The sequence below is a fragment of the Schistocerca nitens genome, chromosome 2, assembly GCF_023898315.1.
Source record: "Schistocerca nitens isolate TAMUIC-IGC-003100 chromosome 2, iqSchNite1.1, whole genome shotgun sequence".
NCBI classification, from domain to species: Eukaryota; Metazoa; Arthropoda; class Insecta; order Orthoptera; family Acrididae; genus Schistocerca; species Schistocerca nitens.
This window is the reverse complement of record NC_064615.1, coordinates 220,643,595-220,664,912: the sequence shown is the minus strand read 5'-3', so window position 1 is coordinate 220,664,912 and position 21,318 is coordinate 220,643,595. Positions and strand designations below refer to the sequence as shown.

At 36.7% G+C, this 21,318-nt stretch overlaps 1 protein-coding gene across 1 annotated transcript in view; it reads right to left on the bottom strand.

Annotated features, from left to right (window-relative positions):
- The window catches only part of LOC126235935 (meiosis regulator and mRNA stability factor 1), a 205,841-nt gene that overhangs the window by 44,376 nt on the left and 140,147 nt on the right, over nt 1-21,318 (bottom strand). Inside the window, exons 20-24 of the mRNA XM_049944899.1 lie at nt 18,370-18,525; nt 15,744-15,974; nt 15,412-15,609; nt 9,637-9,901; nt 8,947-9,084 (exon numbers count right to left, since the gene is read on the bottom strand). Of these exons, the coding sequence (XP_049800856.1) occupies nt 8,947-9,084; nt 9,637-9,901; nt 15,412-15,609; nt 15,744-15,974; nt 18,370-18,525 (988 nt within the window). The remainder of the gene's footprint in view (nt 1-8,946; nt 9,085-9,636; nt 9,902-15,411; nt 15,610-15,743; nt 15,975-18,369; nt 18,526-21,318) is intronic.

Here is a 21,318-nt window from a genome sequence, read left to right as displayed (position 1 = left end):
CTTTGTGGTGACCGAGTGACAACGTGCATCATAGTACATATCAGTGAGAGTTCTTTCTTCAAATGAACACCATATTGATGGATATAATTTCGTGTAAGGTGAAAAAAGGTAATTTTACATTAGTGAAGGAAAACAAATTGAAATCGCCAATTTGGAAAAAATTCGGATAAGTATTTGATGGCAACGAAAAGATAAAAGATATAGTGGCTTGTTTTGCACGTAAAAAAGTATATTCCTACACTGGACATAAAAGTGGAACTTCAAATTTGCTAAAACATTTGTGTGAGGCTGGACAAAGTAGCATAATTACTTATTTAAATACCAAGACAGACATTAAAAGTTCCTGAAGTTCCACCAAATTTGAAGACAGAGCGGTGGCACGGTGGTCCTTGTAATTAATTACAAGTGGGACTTCAAACTACGGCTCACGACCACCAACAAGCTGTGACTGCGATAGCCCGTGAAAGATTATTCTGATCACATTGAAAACTTACAAAATATTCAAATCATCCAAAATAATAACGTATCTTTTAATTTACCAGCCAATTAGTAAAGATAAGGGCTGAAATTCATAAAAAATTGAACATTTTAACTGTAACTCGGTATTGCTTTACAGGGAACAGTGCCTAACATTTGAAGTTATGGGACAGTGGCTTTTATATAGACATCTTGAAATCGTTTGCAGTTCCATTAAACTCTGAAAAAAATTATTTTTTAACATTGTAAGTATTAACTGCGAAATCTACTGCAAATTTTGTCTTAGTAATTTATACCAATGTTGAGGATGTTTTAAAGTGTGAAAAACTGTTTAGTTGAGAATGAAACAGACATTTCATTTAACGCTAGGTCTTTAATCGATAAACCAGCCAAAAGGTGTTTCGAGATTTCAATCGTATTTTTAGCTAAAGCTAAATGGACTCCTAATTTCTACAACCAGTGATTTTGTTGTCACTCTTCGGAAGACGAGTATTTCTTCCAGACAACGTCAATTATTGCTGGCAGTTTAATTTTTTTTACAGGTGCGCCAGCGTTTTGCAATGTAGGCCTAATACTGTAAATATTTTCACCTGGAAATGACGAGGACTGAACGCGTAAGCTATAATATAATCATCAGCTGACATGAATGGCTTCAAAATTTGACACATCCAAGCAGTGAGTACAAAAAAACTGTCGGTAAATGATGCAATGTGCTAGTAACAGCTTAAAACCATCTTCATTTTCAGATGCCTTGGCACAAGAGCAGCGAAATATAATTGTTTCTATACACGTATTTTCATCATTTAATACTATTACATTGAATTTTATTTTTTTAAATAGCGTTTCCAATCTCACGAGATCTGAGCCGCTACTGTGTGTGTTCTGGAGCACCAATGCTTTCCTGTTTGGAATGGTCTGCTTTAGAGTAGGTATAGAGCATCTCCTGTGATTTAAGAAGTCAAAAGTAGTTAAGTTGTCGCAGAAATGGCACCCTAACAATAACTATGTCATTACGTACCATAATTCTAAGTATTACTGTCCATTACTATTAATTACTCACTCAAAACTTAAATATATGCGGATGCGGATAAGAAACTTGTGGATGCGGATTAATTGCTGCGGATGCAGTTGCGGATTAGGACCCTGCGGATTGCACTTTTCTTATCCGCGCAGACCTCTACATATAATGGTATACCACATGATTCTGATACGTACAGGTTTGGGGAAATTGAAAGTGATTTATTACACGAGGATACACGTTCTGAGAAAAGCGATACACGTTCTGAGAAAAGCGATACACGTTCTGAGAAAAGCGATACACGTTCTGAGAAAAGCGATACACGTTCTGAGAAAAGCGATCAATTTTGCAGTCCTTATATAAAGTTCAAATTGGGTCATGGGTTGGTAAATGTTTAATTGATACAGGAAGTGAGATCTCAGGAATATCTGAAAGGTTAAGCAAGAAATTGAAAGTGGGGAAAGACTATGTTGAAATACCAGTTGTTGGGGTAAAGATAAAAGGTGCTACTGGGAAGAGCAGTAAATTGGTAAAAAGCCAGGCTTTAGTGACATTTTTAATTGAAGGCAAGTTGTTCACACATGGATGTTTTGTAATTCAGGAATTTAATGAGGATTTTCTTTTGGGTATGAATTGGATAGTAAAAGTAAATACACCATTTGTTTGGGGTGGAAGAAAACTTTTGATAGAAACCAGTGAAAGGGAATACATTCAGACAAAATTTGTGAAAACACTTGGGGATCAGAGTAATGGAAATTTTGACAGTATCAATTTACTAAAAGAAAATAGATTGGAGAACATTGAAATTCACGGATTTGATACTGATGAAGTTGAATTTGGCAATTTAGTAAATTTGAAAATTTCAGAAACACAAAATTTATCTGGGGAGCAAAAACAACAGTTAGAAAATCTGCTGTGGGAATACACTGATGTTTTCAGTGACATACCTGGTAGGGTAAAGGGTTATCAGTGTGAGCTTCAGGTAAAACCTCATGAACCATTTTTCATAAAACCATACAGTATTGCAATATCAAAAAGACCTGCTGTTGAAAAAGATGGAAGGATGTAATATAACAGAAAGGAGTATCAGTGCATATAATAATCCTTTAGTAGTTGTTTCAAAAAAAGATGGTGGAGTAAGATTGGTTTTGGACTCTTAGACACTTAAACAAAATTTTGTTCAGACAGACAGACCATCCCGAAAATATTTATGAGTTACTCTATAAATTTACAGATATAAAATATACGTCAAGTTTGGGTCTAACTTCGGGTTTTCATCAGTTACCACTTTCAGTTATTTCTAGAAAATATACTGCTTTCTTGTACAATGGTAAGAGTTACCAATATTGTGTTGTGCCATTTGGGTTAAATTCTTCTGTTTCCGAATTTATAAGAGCTTTGGATCATGTACTGGGACAAGAACTTGCATCTAAACTGATAATTTATGTAGATGACATTTTGGTTACAGGGTAAAATTGGAAGTAGCATTTTTCGATTTTGAAGTCAGTTTGTGAAAAACTTAGAAAAGGGAGGATGACATTGAAATTAGAGAAATGTAAATTTGCAGTTTCTGAATTAAAATTTATGGGACATGTCACAGACAAGGGAATTTTAGCAGATCCAGAAAAAATTAAAGCAATTTCAGAAATTCCTACTCCAAAGACTAAAAAACAAAGTCGTTCTTTGGATTATGTGGTTATTACCAAAAACGTAAGTGATCAGAGTCTGACTGCACCATGTTTAAGTCAGAAAAACACTGTTTGGGTTTGGGATAAAAGTTGTCAGGAAGAGTTTGATAAAATTAAGCAAGAGTTGAGGAAGCAACACTTATTACACAGACCTGATTTTAATTTACCATTTTGTTTGAACACTGATAGCAGTAATCATGGGCTTGGAGCAGAGTTATTTCAAGAAAGAGTAGAGAATGGAGTTAAGATACATTGTACCATAGCATTTGCAAGCAGAATGTTGCTCAAGCATGAAAAAAATTATACAGTCACAGAGAAGGAACTTCTGGCAATTCATTGGGCTTTTACAAAATTTAGAATTTACCTTATTGGACATAAAACCATAGTATTTTCGGATCACAAAGCTTTGAGTTACTTACAAGAGTGCAAATTATACCACAGTAGATTGACCAGATGGGCAATATTTCTGCAACAGTCTGACTTTGAAATCAAGCACATAAAAGGTTCTGAGACTGTAGTAGCTGATTCACTTTCAAGGTTACCAATTGGGGGAGAAAAGGAGATTTTTGAACAAGAGGAGGAAAAGCAATTTCAGATTAGATACTTGAAAGGTGCAGAAAATGAGAAAACAATTAGAGCTATGTGTAACAAAATTAGGAAGAATCAAAATTTAGATCAAAGCTGGAAATTAATCAAAGAATGTTTAGGCAAGAAGGTGTATGAGAAACTTGATAAATTTTACAACTTACATAAGGGGATTTTATTTCGAAGAACAGATGCAGATTCTGATAGTTGGAAACTGTGTTGGCCAGAGGCAGATGCTGAAAAGCTGATCACTTACATACATGAAAGTTTTGGTCATTATGGGATACAGAAGTGCATTCAAAAGATACAAGAAAACGTTTATTTTTACAATATTGGAAAGAAGGTAAGAAAAGAAATGGCAACCTGTGACAAATGTCAGAGAGTTAAAGTGAGCAATCAAAGACATGGTGGATAGATGCAAAACATTATTCCGGAAAAACCTTTAGATCTTATCGCTGTGGCCTTATATGGAATGTTACCAAAGAGTAAAGGAGGTCATTGTTACATATTTGTTATGGTAGATGTATTTTCAAAATTAATTAAACTATATACAGTAAAAAAGCCACTAGCCACGAAATTATAATAAAAATTGAAAGAGATTATTTTGCACAGGTAGGTAAACCAAAAGCTATCTTATCAGGTAATGGTTCACAGTTTACCTCCAAAATTTGGAAAAAGTTTATTGAAAGATCAAAATTGAAGCATGTACTTATATCTATTTATTGTCCATCCACCAATCCTGCAGAGAGATGTGAGGGAAATTGGAAGACTTTGCAGAACCTATTGTAGCCATAAACATCCAACCTGGTTTGAGTACATTCGAAATTTTGAAGATATTATGAATAGCCTACAACATAGTTCCACAGGATTTTCACCATATGAGATTATGTTTAATATCAGACCTGCAAATCTTATATCAGAACTTATTGAATTTCCTAATTGTACACCTTCAACTATGCAAGAGAGAGAAGATACTGTCAGGGAAACTATGAGGAAACAAGGGGAAAAGAGGAATAAAAGACATAACAACAGGGTAAAATTAACCACTTTCAAAATTGGGGATCTTGTTCTGGTAAAGTCTCATGAAAAATCAAAAATGTTAACTTCAGAAATTAAAAAATTCTTTGATATCTATATCGGGCCTTTTGACGTCATAGAAAATGAAAAAGGCTCCACAGTGAGCATTTCTGAATTTTTTTCAGATTTTTGGAAGCTAAGTCTTCCCTGTGGAGAAGGCATGCATGTGAGGACATGCATGCAAAGATATAAGTTTCAAAACCAATTTTAGATAAAGCCTCATGATATATGAGCAATTTATTATTCTTTATACTGATGTGGGGAGCAAAAGTTCTCTTCACAAGAATGTGCCTTGTAGTAATATTTTAGTAGAGAGGCAAGTGCACATAAATAATTGTAAAAAATTTAGATAATACTGATGTATCTCTAGCTGTACTAACAAAAGAAAGGAAAGAAAATCATATATACAAAAAATGCAAAAAATTCAAAAAGAAAATCATAAGTAAAAATATATATAAAAAATGCAAATATATAGAAAAAAAACACTACACTATGTATGCCCAGTATCATTTTTTATTGTACAATATGTAAGCAAAATAAAATTAACATTAATATGGGGAACAAAAAATTTAATTATGAGAAGCAGTTGGTACAAAGTGTGACCAAAGAAGTGGTTGTAGATATCTTGGTCTAGCAAATGAGTTTTACCTTACTATTATTTTCGATCTGTATCCTGTATTTTAGAATATTTGTCATGTTGAATAATTTCTTTACTTGAATTTTTTGTGTATGAGATTGATGGGAAGGATCATTGCAACAACAGCCAGTAACAAGTCCACAGATTCAAAGAGTCCAAATTTGGAAGAGGTTATCAGACTTCGTCATTTACGTACTAATTGTGTAATACAGATCCATAACTGAGTGTGGTCGGGATTTTGTTGTACATATTCATAACAACAAAAGCCCTGGGGAGCAGTTGTAATGGATCTGGGAGATATGTTATTTTCTACCGGATTTGACGATACCAAATCTAATGAGGGAGGTTGTAAATGTTTTCTTATATTTTTGTCAGAATATTTTTTTTTGTGAATTGTAATTTGCCTTGTTTTATGCTAATTTGCTTATATGTTTATATGTTTGAGAGTGACAGCATATTGATTAATATTAGTAGATGTGATGAAGAATATCAAAGAGACTGGTTACAAGTGGAAGCTTGTGTGTTGTGTAAAATGTCTGACGCTGGAGTCGTCTTTAACCGTAGTCAGTCGGCAGTGAACTGTGTGTGTTTGTGTGTGTGTGTGTGTGTGTGTGTGTGTGTGTGTGTGTGTGTGTGTGTGAACAATGTGCAGGTCGCTGTTATAATAATTTGCAAGTGAACAGGAAAAATGAGTTATGTTACTACTTTTTTATATAAACACCAAGAAAGAACCACATTCGAAGAAATTGTATTTGGGGCACCAAAAATGAGGCAAACGCATTGAGCCAGGTCATTTCTGCAGCCGACGAAACAGCATTGTGGAATCATACTTTCACTAGACGACTGAAGCCAACCCAGGAAAGTCAAATATCATCTTGTAAACATTTCACGGAAAAGTGAGTACTGTCACGAAATATGCTAAATTCAAGTATATAAAAATAGCGAGCATATTTCAAAGACCTAAGTCAAAACAAGGCCCCGGGAGTAGACAACATTCCATGGCCCCGAGAGTAGACAATATTCCATTACAACTACTGACAGCCTCCTTGGGAGAGCCAGTCCTGACAAAACTCTACCATCTGGCGAGCAAAATTTATGAGACAGGCGAAATACCCTCAGACTTCAAGAAGAATATAATAATTCCAATGCCAAAGAAAGCAGGTGTTGACAGATGTGAAAATTACCGAACTATCAGCTTAATAAGTCACGGATGCAAAATTCTAACAAGAATTCTTTACAGGCGAATGTAAAAACCGTAGAAGCTGACCTCGGAGAAGATCAGTTTGGATTCTGTAGAAATATTGGAACACGTGAGGCAATACTGACCCCACGACTTATCTTAGAAGCTAGATTAAGGAAAGGCAAACCTACGTTTCTAGCATTTGTAGACGTAGAGAAAGCTTTTGACAATGTTGATTGGAATACTCTCTTTCAAATTCTGAAGGTGGCAGGGGTAAAATACAGGGAGCGAAAGGCTATTTACAATTTGTACAGAAACCAGATGGCAGTTGTAAGAGTCGAGGGCCATGAATGGGAAGCAGTGGTTGGGAAGAGAGTGAGACAGGGTTGTAGCCTCTCCCTGATGTTATTCAATCTGTATATTGAGCAAGCAGTAAAGGAAACAAAAGAAAAATTCGGAGTAGGTGTTAAAATCCATGGAGAGGAAATAAAAACTTTGAGGTTCGCTGATAACATTGTAATTCTGTCAGAGACAGCAAAGGACTTGCAAGAGCAGTTGAATGGAATGGACAGTGTCTTGAAAGGAGGATATAAGATGAACATCAACAAAAGCAAAACGAGGATAATGGAATGTAGTCGAATTAAGTCGGGTGATGCTGGGGGAATTAGATTAGGAAATGAGACACAAAGTAGTAAATGAGTTTTGCTATTTGGGGAGCAAAATAACTGACGATGGTCAAAGTAGGGAGGATATAAAATGTAGAGTGACAATGGCAAGGGAAGCGTTTCTGAAGAAGAGAAATTTGTTAACATCGAGTATAGATTTAAGTGTAAGGAAATCTTTTCTGAATGCATTTGTATGGAGTGTAGCCATATATGGAAGTGAAACATGGACGATAAATAGTTTGGACAAGAAGAGAATAGAAGCTTTCGAAATGTGGTGTTACAGAGGAATGCTGAAGATTAGATGGGTAAATCACATCACTAATGAGGAGGTATTTAACAGAACTGGGGAGGATTTTGTGGCGCAACTTGACTAGAAGAAGGGATCGGTTGGTAGGACATGTTCTGAGGCATCAAGGGATCACTAATTTAGCATTGGAGGCAGTGTGGAGGGTAAAAATCGTAGAAGGAGACCAAGAGATGAATACACTAAGCAGAATCAGAAAGATGTAGGTTGCAGTAGGTACTGGTAGATGAAGCTTGTACAGGATAGAGTAGCATGGAGAACTGCATCGAACCATTCTCAGGACTGAAGACCACAACAACTTACTACATCCTCAACTTTGACAATGACTTGTTACTGTGAAAATGCCGAGTTGCACTGTGGTTCTGAGTCTGTATTAAACTGCAAGTTAATCCCAGCCCCCACATAGCTTGACGAGTCAGTTCCAAGGTCAAATACAAGGAAAATACCACCACCTTCAACAGGACCACAATCAGTGGAGAACAGAGATGTTTAAAAAAAAAAAAAAACATTTGAGCACTTGACTGTTTCACTTTCAAGAGCTACAGCAAAGTATGGTATTTTTCTTGTAGACAAAATACATTTTTCACAATTTATGACAAACCCCAAAGGTTCCGATTCACTGTCACCAAAACTGACGATGTTTCTGATCTCAAAATAATCAGTTTAGAATCATCTGTCTTTATAGTTTCGACACTAAAGATTTGGAGATCCTGCACAACAAATTTTAAATATCTAATAATACTAAGGTCTAAATCATGGCACTACTGATTTATGATCCACAAGTCAGTTGCTCAGTGTGATATGCTAAGCACCAACGTAAGAGTTATATACACAATTTTGAATAATCTACTCATAAAATAGGGCGTTAGTTGGTGGAAATGATCCCAACATATGTAACACAGGAATTATAAAAAGCTGCAGCGTCTAACAGAACGTACTGTTACCAACTGACTAAAAAATGAAGCCATAAGTACACACACACACACACACACACACACACACACACACACACACACACACACGAAAACAGAAAGTAAAATTTTTGTACAAAGGATGATGCAAGTGTACAGATAGAAACAAAACGTTCATCAGTAATATATTCTGGATCAAAGTGATTTATTCATTTAGGACATGCAAGGGAAGGGGTGAGAATGGCACAGGATAGTGATATTCGTAAGATGACATGGGTTTCTTTTTATATCACAAATAGCCATTGTTCTGCGCACTGAGATCTTAGAAGACAGAACTATAATAGAAAAGGGGTGGGAGGAGTCATCAATATTGACTAATTACTGTACAAACTAACACCACTTACTGGAAATTTGAGAGACTAAGTCTTGGTTCCCAGCTGATGTGGTAGTGGCACTAAATGAATGTTTCGTGCTTGAAGAATCAGTTTGTTCTGAAGTTGTAGCTTCCACAGCAACTGGTAGTGATAAAGGCAGACCGACTTCTGTAAAATGACAGTAAAAAAAAATCTTATTTTTATGTACAGCATTGCGAGGCAATTCAGAAGGTTGTTGAAAATAAGTTACTGCTTCCATCAAATAGGCAATAGGCATTAGGGCAGTTCTGGAAATCTGTTGGGGGGGGGGGGAAAGATCAGCAAGTATGGTACTTGCTTCTGAGGTGTGAAATGTGTATAAACGAAGATAATGCTCTAGCTTTACTGTTAAGTTCCACTAGTTTCTTTCTTCAGTCCTGAAACAGTACCTGGTAGAGTACATAATAGGAAATACTCCAACCAGCCACAAGGTTATTTTTTGTTTCTTTGTTTTTAATGAGAAGGAGGGGTTTTTAGGATGTAAGTACAATGCACAGAGCATATTTAAGTATAACTATGTACTCACAAAAACCTTTGTTATATTTTGTGACACAAAAGTAAAACTTACAAAGAAGTCAACACTACCAATTGACGCGCTCACGTCCAAAACTAGTAATATATATGATTTTGGCTACAGTGTTAAAATCAGTTTACAGATTATGATCAAAATGCTGCACTTGCCTGCCAGCTGAGGATTTACTGCGATGTAAGGATCATTGTTGCAGTCATTTTCATACTCCAGAGTCAGAACATCACCGGCAGCAATTATCAAAGAATCCATGCTTGAAAATCCAAGACTTGCTGCTCGGATAGTTGAGTGATATGTTGTGAAGTACAACTTATTAAGAGATGACAACAGTAAACGACCACCGCTGCCTACCACCAACCAATACACACGCCTTGCAAATTCATATACAGGCTGCAGTATTACATGTCCATTCTGCACCTGGAAAAAGGTATATTTTGAATTCTAATAATCAAGTAATATAAATTCTAGAATACTATGAAACGAACATTATGGTTTACATAAATTTTGTTATAAGAAATGATGGTGGGTACTGAGGGGGGGAGAAAGAAAACCATCACCACCATCACAACATTCTCTGCCCATGGATGTGTACTTTAATGAATTTTAAAACATTTATTCACCACATTACTTGACATGAGTCAAGATGTACATTAAAGTGAAAAGTATTAAGAATTGCTGTAGCTTATTTTGCTTAGTGAAACTAAATTTAACACAGTAAAATTAGCAGAAATGCAAATAGTTATTACACAGTGTGGAGATTTTTGGCAGAAGTGAATTCTTACAAGGGGCAATCGAAAGTTTAAGTTACACCTCAATAAAATTAAGATGTATAATTAATTTTTTGGTTGTTCGCTGGTACACATTGAAATCTCCACACCACAGTATCATAACAAGCTGCTTCAAGAGCCAAAACAAAACACTGCAGCCCATCACCACTTTAGTAAAGGGCTGCACCATGTTGTTTGGCCTCCTCCACCAGTGTGCTATAGCGCTGTGGTACAGAAGATACTATGAGTACCAAGACTGCAGACATGTCCTTGCAAATAAAAAATAATTAAAATTTGATCACTTTCCCTTGACTCTCTTTTACTGTTATTGTTTTCAATATTATTTTTATGCTGGCATTTAATGAATCCAACAAATTTTGTACATTATGATTAGAAACTGGAAAATGTAGCATCTATTTCGGGCGAAATTCATATTAAAAAAAAAAATTTTTTTTTTTTTTAGTGATTATAAACACACATTTAAAAATGAAGACAAAGCCTTAGTTCTTTGAAACTGACTTTTAAAAATTGCTGGTTCAGAGCTTTGTGACTGGAATGTTTGCTTTCGCAGAACTTCAACACCTTATACTTCCAAAATGACCACTGTTTTCTTCTTTTGGCTGTATTTGAGCTTTCAAAAATGACTGATCTATTGAAATACAGCAACATTTTCCCACAGAGGAAATGAATGCATCTTTGGTTCAAGATGTTTCTGGACATTATCTATTTCTTCCTGCCCAATTTGATGATTACAAAAACTGCAGACTTAATTTCAACCTTTTGTGGACTTTCATAGCCTTGCGACCCATATTTGACAACACTACAGACAGAACTGACAAGGCAGTTAGCGGAGAAGTAGAACCGAACATATAACTATTTTAACATTAGGGGAAGAATTTTGTCGCAGTCAAAAAACATTACAGATTTTGTTTTCCAATCCCTATACTGCAAAGTGTGAGCACTATAGGCTACAATGGCAGATGGTTGCAAGTATAAACGAACAAGAATTTTGACCACCAGAAGGGACAGCAGCAGTGCGGGGAAACAACCCCACCTCCCTTTCGCAGAGCAGTAGCCTAAAGTAGAACTGACACATTGTCACAGGGATAGCCCATCTCTTCTGGTGTTTTAAGGGTTGGAATTGAAGTCCAGGACGGACCATGATGAGTCACTTCACTTATTCAAAATAATAAAAAACTATGAGTACTGCATGACACAAAGCACTCTGAACGGTTACCGCCCAACTACTTGTTGAGGTTAGCTGAGTACTGTTAATGATTTTGTTCAGATCCGACATCTAGCAGTATTCAATGCAACCACATTCGAAACATCCACCATCTAATTTGCCACATTAAAAGTGCCTGCACTGTACTGCCCTCTGAGCTTTAGCTAACAAACATGCGTGTTTCTTTGTTATACAAATGCTAGGTCCCAAGGCTGAGTACTACATTGGATTACATGGCGTGTATCTTAAACAGACCATTTAACTGTCCACAATTGGCATGGCATCAGACCATTCAATACATTGATACGTCACTGCATCCATACAGTTTTTATATTGCAAACAGGTTCTTATGCATATTATATTTCCAAACTGGGCTTCAGCATATCACAATACAAGGAACTGAAAACTGTTTACATTTTCAATATTTAGATGCAGAAAATAAAGCTATTTCAAACTCATTCTGATAAAATAGTTCATATGGATAAAATTTACTACAAAACAGCATCTATTAAGGGGAGTTAGAACGGAAAAACTTTTTGCACATATTCGGATTTTTATTTCATTATAAAATTTGCGATTTTCTGAATAAAATGATATCACTTATAAACTCACATGGGAAGTATTTTATTTTATTTTTTTTTAAATATAATCTGCACCAGTTGAAAATGTTAAAATTTTTACGTGCATTACTTCAAGATCTAATAAAATGAGTAATTTTTTTATGTAGAAGGCTGTGGATTGCTGTGTTGTACAGTTTAACAATGTTGGTCATGTCCAGAAGAGGATGGGCACCAGGTTGAGGAACTTTAAACCAAGTCTGAGAGACAAGAAACTTTCTTGTGGTAAAACCACAAGAGGCAGGCTGACAGACAAAATGATTGATGAACTACAGCAGTATTATGGGAAGGCCATTAGAAATAATATTGAGGATTTGTTGAAAATTAAGCACGCACTATGGGCTACCTTCTTCCACAGAGTGTCAACTGACGAAAAACCAGTACACCACCTTTGCTTCCTGGACCTGATTCATGGTGCAATTACCGCAATGCCCAGTTCTCAAATGGTTCGTGCAGCCATAAACATTCAATCCCAGCAGTAGTCATGGATATCATAAAACCTATTTACAGAGACCTGGCAAATCCCATATTACTGAAGAAGTGTCTGCATGGTCAGACTCAAAATCCCAATGAGTCATTCAATAACCTTTTATGGACTCACTCACCAAAATATGTTTTTGTTGGAATGAAGACACTAAAGTGGAGGGTCAGTGATGCTGTTATTGCTTTTAATGATGGAAACAATGGTAGGGTGAAAGTGCTACAGCATATGGGAACTAATCTTGGAGCAAACTGCATCAGAGAACTTTAACTGATGGACAAGGTTCACATTGATAAAGCAGAGTATGCAGCACAGTTGACCACTAAGGAGTCCAGATAGAAGAAAAAACTCTGAAAAAGATCAAGAGGATGATATACAGTATGGTGCAGGGTGCTTCTGAGTGACTAAAAATAAAAAAAACTAAGCATATATTGAGTTATAGCCTTTTGAAACTTTAGAAGCCATTCCTGAAAATGTGCATTTTCTGTTGCATTTTTCCCTAAATCTCGGAAACCACTTCGAGTAGAGTATTCATATTTTTAGGCAGTATAACATACATATCCTGAGTCTTCTGAACTGAAAGAACAACATAAAATTATGTATAATTAAAATTATTTAGGATAATATACAAAAGTACACAAAATTTTAACCGTGTAATTAAAAAAAATTGTATTTCCAAAAGCAGTGGCTAAATGCAATTATTGTAGTTCAATAGACTCAGAACATAGAGTTTAATGTCCTGTAAAAGTTTCATGTCAATGGCTACAGTGGATCCCAAAATACAGGGAAGCCAAGTCACTAAATTTAACAGTCGGGATAGGGCATTCCAACTCCCCTTAAGTAATTGAGTGTATTTGCATTTTGAGGTAGAAATCACACTTGTTTTGCATTTGTCCCAAAAAGGTTTTCTGGGCCCTCATTATGATGTATCCCACGGTATAACTGACATGTCCAATTTGCCAAACATGGCAGAACAATTCTTTGTTCTTTAAATATTACTATTTCCTGTATTTTTGCATTTTATACTGTTCCTCACATTTCATTAATAAATAACTACTAATTTTTCTTTACATAATTATCTATGTAGTTTAAAAATATTTGTAGATTTCATCCTTAAAGTGGACTCACGGTGTTTTGGTTTTGTAATCAGGCATTCATCTTAAGTGTCAGTCAGGAAATTTTTCAGCGTTTATATTACACTCTTCTGCACATCTCCTAAGTCTGAACACTTATCACCCTCCTTTACATGCATACTATGATCCCTACTAGTACGACCTGACAGATCCTACCCTCAAAAGTGGATGTCATTTAGAAGGCGGACCAGTTCAAAAGGCATCTGCAGAGTTCTCTCATGCTAAGCTTAATGGATGACTACATATACTGTACTCAAAAGCTATTTGCAAGAGTCAATGCAAGTCAAGAAACCAAGAGATTTCAGTCCAGAAAAACAATCAGGAGACGCATTTTGGCAAAGACACGTGGTTGTTACTTTCCTCGCATACTAAAATTGTGTGCTGGACTGGGACACAAATCTGAGGTAGGAGATGATGGGCAGATGTAAAGCTGTAAGGGTGGGCTGAGTCATGCTTGTCAGTTGGCAGGGCATTACTCCACAAAAGGCAAATGGCCCAGGTTCAGATCCCAGACTGGCATAAAGTTTTAATCCACCATGAATTTTCAAATCAGTACACACACTGCAGCAGAGTGAAAATTCATTCTGAAACAAGGTGTGTACGTAGACAAGAAAAAAATTCTCAGATTTAACCTGGATTTCCTCATTAAAAACACACTTTCTCAGGTGGAAATACATGTTTTTCCTGGTGATAATTCACTTTTCCCCAGGTGAAAGTACATTTTTCTGGGTTATGTGAATGTATTTTCCTTTGGAGCTATAATCATCACACATTCTCACACGTAACATAATTGATCTTGGGTAAAAGAAAATTTACTTTGAAAGTAATGTAAACGGTTGTGATGCCACACACATAGCAACAAGGCCCATGAGAAAGCTACATCAACAGCACTTTGTTGTTACCAAGTATTGCATAGTCTGATGTTTTGCTCTCAGCGGACACTCGTGTGCACTGTGTCGTTTTGTCGTAAATGGCTTATTTTCCTTGCAACTAAAGTTTTATTTCGGTGTTATTCTCTCCTATGTTTTATTGCCGTCGTGTTATTCTGCAATAGTGGACTAAAGTAAAACTCTTTGTTCAAGTATCAGTTCTTACAAGGCAAAATCAGATAAATTTAACTGAAAACTACAAAATTCCCAAAGTGTAAAAGTTCTCGGTTTTTCCCAGATTTCCCAAAGGCGTGTACACCCTGTGAAAAGGTATATGGTTGTTCCAGGAGACAGAACCTACAAGATCTTTATTCTGTCAGAGATTATTAGGAAAGAATGTTTCTTAATTTTCTACCTACAATGCTTTGCTTTAAAGCCTTACAAGGATTAGATTTTGGGCAGCTGGTGATCACAGTAACACATTTGGTGTGGTCTTATATGCAGTATGATTATTAGTTTCAGTTTATGCCTACAGGACAAATCACTGAATGTATATACACTGTTAAATACACGGCACATTGTCGGGTTTTTGAGTGAACAACAGTTACGAGAGATTTTTACCATGGCTATACAAACATTTAATTCTACATATTTTCCTGTGCAACTGTTGATAATGAATTAATCCCAAACATGTCCAGGTGTTATTAAGATATTCGTGCAGCTATATGGTATTTTTGAAGATGTTGGATTAAAATTGGATGAAACTGCTTTGAAATTCAATACTGTAAACAAATAAGTAATAACTACATGACAAATAATTTCGTTAGCTACTAACCATCAAAAGAACTGCAATGTCTGCAGTCTGCAAATAATCTTCAGATACTGATATGGAGTAGAGTTTGGTAAAAAGCTTCATGAATTCTGGTATCCTCATCATACCATCACTGGTGTTAAGTAGAATGCGCAAAACACGAAGTTTCTCAAGATTGGCAGTGATCTGTCCTGCCAAGTATAGCCGTAATCCAGGAAGAACCTGCAAAAATTTGGATAGGCACATATTACTGTTATTCACACGCTACCCTGAAAATTCACAATACTAATCCCGTTAACTAAAATGTGCACACACACAAAGCTTTTATGATAGAATACACTGCATCTGCCACGAACCTTAATTGTGGGTGTGAGCAACGAAACCAGCTGCTCAATACTACTGCAGTTGAAATCTTCTGGTCGCAGTGTATGGCCAAAGTGTTGGAGATATGCTGATGGCAATTCTTTTAGTGGTAAAACAGCGGAGCCACTACTGCACAGGAGTTCTGCCACTTGGTTTGTCAGCACACGGACCGCTACAGGTTGCGTTAACATCACACGTCTCTCACCATCCCCAGCATCCTCCACCTTTTTTCGTAAGAGAAAAAAGATAAAAAATAAAGATGTTGACACACATGTAACAAAGTGAGCTGCCAATGTGAAGAACACATTGTCTTATGTATGTTGCATTGTGTTTAGTACATCATCATTTAATTTTTCTATTAGGACATTGGTGGCCGAGGATGCAGGCCTTTGGAGGAAATGGATAGTTGTTTAACAAATTGAGATCCAGAGGACCGCAGCACATTCTGCTTGTGTACATGTACAGTCCCATTTTTTTTTATCAAGTCTCTAGGCTTGAAATTTTTTCTCTCTCTACAAGGGCAAGCCACGTGAAAACCATAAATATATTTTATATGTGATTTATTGGCTGAAAGAGGAACAGGAGTGTGATGTTTTTTGACTGTCTCCCTGATAAACACTTCCTCCAGTGTCCAGCGTAAAGGCGGTGTATCTGATTGCATGCTGAAGGTCAATTTTTGAACAAATCTGAATATGGCACACTGATGGCATGTAGTGTTGCAAGGTAACACTGCCTCCATCTCAAAAGAGTGTTAGTGTAACATTCCCTTCAGATGTTTTAGTTCCGAGGTCAAATGTGATGGCACCCAACTTGCACACACTTTGTAGCACCTAAGCATATCGTGAATAATGTGATGTGACGAGATATGGCTAATGCTCAGATTTATATTTATTTCATCCAACATCACACAGCTATCATCCATGACAATGGCTTCAGCAGCTGCATTACACTGGTGTCACAACACAGAATGTGTGACCTATGTTGTGAGCAACTGCTACTAAGTCACACTGTTTCTGAACCTCTACTCCACTTGCTGTAGTGATAAACATGCCTCACCATGCAGCACTTTCATTTCCTGGTGGGTTTCAATAGATTTTGCATCTCTGCTGCTCAACAAAATTTCATGATAAAATAATGCTTTTGGTTGGTGCATGTCATGAGCAGGGCTGCCACTGAAACTGGTGTTGTGATAACATTTTACTTTTCTTCAGTATGCTGCCATCTGTTGGGCATTCTTTAAAGTGCTGGTGACTGTACTGTGAATGTACAGAACAATGGCATAGGAAATTAGTGTTTATTACATTTTTAAGGTTTTCACTCAACTCCTCTTATCCAACATTTAAAACTTTTCAAGAAAAACCGCCATGGATCACTTTCATTCTCTACATTAATCACTTTTCCAAACTGATGTAAGTTTTCACAATTGCTTTTCAGAATCAGTTCCTAACAGACTAACATTTATTGCACGATCTTTAACATGGTCACAAAACAGCAACTGTGTAATTCAGAATAGACTGAAAAATCAGCCAACCAGTTGCAAATAAAGAGTTATTATCCGTTGACTATGGTTTCTATATTTGTAAAAATATCTTCTTCAGAACTATTGGCCTTATTACATCACATGATGCAATAGGCGTCACAAGATAAAATATTACCATGCTACATGTACCTTAAGTCAAACTAAGGCCAACTGCTCATCAGCAGGAAGTCTTTTCTGAAAGTATTTGTATGGAGAGTAGCCACATATGGAAGTGCAAAACGGACAATAAATAGTTTAGACAAGAAGAGACTAGAAGCTTTTGAAATGTGGCACTACAGAAGAATGCTGAAGATTAGATGGGTAGATTATGTAACTAATAAGGTGGTACTGAATAGATCTGGGGAGAAGAGGAATTTGTGGCACAACTTGACTAGAAGAAGGGATCGGTTGGTAGGACATGTTCTGAGGCATCAAGGGATCAATTTAGTCCTGGAGGGAAGTGTGGAGGCTAAAAATAAGTAGATGGAGACCAGGGTATGAACACACTAAGCAGATTCAGAAGGATGTCGGTTGCAGTAGTTACTTATAGATGAAGTTTGTGTAGGATAGAGTAGCATGCAGAGCTGCATCAAACCAGTCTCTGAACTAAAGACCACAACAACAACAACAACAACAACAACGCCAATCAACTTTTCCACTGTTTCAACTCCCATTGAATTCTATATGAAAGCATACTTTCTATAGATTCTTAAGGACAATGATATTGATGCAGGCCCCCACTAATGGAAGTTATTTTTTATCTTCAACAGTGAAATAACTTATTCCAAATTTGCCATCCACTCAACTGCATTGGCTGTCTTAACCAAATACTCTCACAAGTTTCCCTTACTGAAGTTATCCAACCCATAAATATGTTTTTATTATCCTTTATCAAACTTTACAATTTAATTATGGACTGGTACTTTTTGAATAAACAAGCATATTCTCATATTCTCTCTCTAAGCCAACAGGAAAAAGGAAATCTCAGGTCTATAGCTTTTGACTGTTTTTTATTTAAAATATTTGATATAATACACTGATCAGTTTGAGTAATTTACTAATTTACTGAAAGCAACGTGCTACAGTAGCCACAAAAATACCTTGATAACTTCCGGAATTGCTTCCAATAGCTCTATAAGCTTTGTAAAACCGAAGTCAGCTACACGGCACTGGCGTCCAAAATGGTGGTGGTAGGCAGGAATCAACTTGTTGAACATCAGCTGACATTGTGGTGCATGGCTCAAGAGTTCCACAACCTGATAACATAAATCTCTTAACTCCAAATTCCAGAGACATTTTATTAGAAGTTGAAATATCACAATATCCACTGGGAATCATACAAAATTCTGAAGTGGTTGTAAATGTCCAACTGACAGCACCTTTGATCCGTGTTAATCTTAAATTATTCTTAGATGTTCAAATGCAAAAATTGTTCTGGGTATGTAACAGCTAAAATGTATGTCATTAATTGGGGTGCACATATGTTCATTGCCAATCTTTCAGGGAGAAAAATTGCAACTGCCTGAAAGTTGGGGAGGGCGGAGGGTGGAGGGTGGAGGTGGGGGGGGATTGAAAACAACAGACTTCCAATTTTAACATAACAAGGCTTGTTGCATGGGAATAAAAGATGGGGTAGACTGGGAAGAGGGCCAGGTTGACTACTAATGGGCCAGGTTGACTACTAATCCTTTAGCTACAGTTGACTTCAGCAGGTCCACAGTAACCAGGCCCTGCAGATCATGGACTGCTTTACAAGTCAGCTGGGAAAAAAAGAGACATTCCCTCCAGTGGACTGCTGTTGCAGTCCAGCCTACTCTGCATGTTCACTGTTTTGCTAAGCTACACTGTTGTGGAGGCAACATCCTTGGTGCTATCTAGCAGGCTTCCTGGAAATTTTTAGTGCAATGTATAGCTGCTAGATACCAGGGGCTTCACTTGGCATTGAGGTACATACAAAGGATTTTGGGCATTCAGTTAGCAGTGTGCTGAGAGCAGAGCACATCTGTTGTCCACACACTCATTGTGTGTGGCCTCCTCTGGCTGTACACATTTCTGTGTAAGATTTTATTTTGAAAACTAGTGATTTTTTTTCAGCTGAAAAGCCTTGAATCTGATATCAGACAGTGATTTTGAGGTCAGCACTGAAAGTGAATCTGACAGTGACTTATTACCACATTCAAGTGCTTCAGCACAACAATCAACTTCTGCAGACCAACTGATGACTTCAGACATACTGAAGCCTTCAAGCACATAGGTTTTTTCTGGACCATTAACAGTACAAGATCTAGCAAAATCTGATGACACAAAGAAAGCAAGGAGGAGAACAAAGAAGGACCCCACCTCACGAGATAGACATTTGTCGGTCCTATGATTTTTATAGTTCAATGATAATATTGTAAAAACAAAAGACTACTTGTTCAAACTTCTTGACATTTTGGATCACTTTCCTAGTGCTTTCAAACAAAATTTACATCCATTTCAAAACCTATGTGTGGACGAGTGTCTCCTGTTCAAAGTGACACTAAAACTAAAACAGTATGTTCCAGCGAAGTGAAATTGTTTTGGAATCAAACTTTTTTGATTTGTGATCTTTGAATGAATTATATTTAGTATTTTATCATTTACTATGGTAGTGACAAAGATGTCACCAAACACAACCTCTGGTCTGTGGAGGAGTCGTCATAACTCTGAGCCATATTTGCAGAAGGGGCATACATTATTTTGTGGTAATTGGTACACAAACTCAGTAGATTTCTGTTGACTGTATGATCTGACAACTAATGTGTGTGGCACTACAGAAAATACATCCCAAAAATAGCAGAGAAACTGTAAAAAGGAGAACTGATATTCATGTCTGTTTCAGGGCTAATGTTGGAAATGAAATGGTGTGACAGAAGGGCTGTGACTTCCCATTCAGCAGACACGCAAGAGAACTCTAGAATCGACTACAGAGAAGGTGTGAAATGTATGAAATCTTTGGTTATAACTGAACTGAAAAGTTTTCTTCCACCTAATAGACACGACTTTGTTCAATGTTTTTGTCTGTACAAACTGTCATCTGATAAGCTGCCTTATGTGAATTACCAGTTGGGTGTGATTAAGGAAATATTTGCAAAAACACAATCAACAAAAGAAGTCGAACTGGGGGCTGCAGCCGAACTAGCAGCCTGCAAAGGCTAACTGCTGGACTTCATTCTCCTGGACAACTGACAAAGTATACAACAGGTATACTTGCAGGAAAAAACATAGCAAACGGAATCAGACAAGAATTTTCTGTAAAGCCTGCAAGCACACATCGTGTGAATTTCCCTGTTTTGCTACGCATCATAAAGTCAAAAACATATTCCCTGGTGCTGACACACAAGTTATAGCAACACCGTGTGTACAAATATTACACCTATATCTGTGTATAACAACCAAAGGTAAGCAGCAGACACTGTTTGTTTCAGCATTGTCAAACAATACATCACTATGTGAACAATGTGTGTAATCTTACTGCAGAAACTGACTTCATTTCTACTGTGTCAATTCACAAATGGGGTATGTAATACACATACCCATTGTTTGTTTGAAATGGAAACAAAATGAAAATGTTCATTTTCGCAAGTTGCGAGATTTCTTACGCTTTGTGGAAAATGTTGTACCTGATACTGATTCAGCAATAATAAAATGTGTGTAGTATGTAATGTAATTTAATTTTTGATAGTTTTCAAAAAGAAAGCATAGAAGTAAGCACAAGAATTATGTTTATTTCTGTAATATCATTGGTTTCACAACAAACAGTGTGTCATGTCACTACAATTTCCACTCCATATTTCTGTGGTACTAACCCAAGGACAAAATAAACAGTGTGGAATTATAATTTAGCATTTACAGTGGTGAAAGCAATAATCTATAACAGAAATATTAAATGTGACCACTATAAAAGACCCAAGAACCAGCAATCAGTGAATACATCAGCAATTATGATGGCAAAAATCAAACTGGGCAGTACACGGCAGAGATCCACCTCTTCCTGGCCAGCCAGCCGCACCTCCCATCCGCAATGT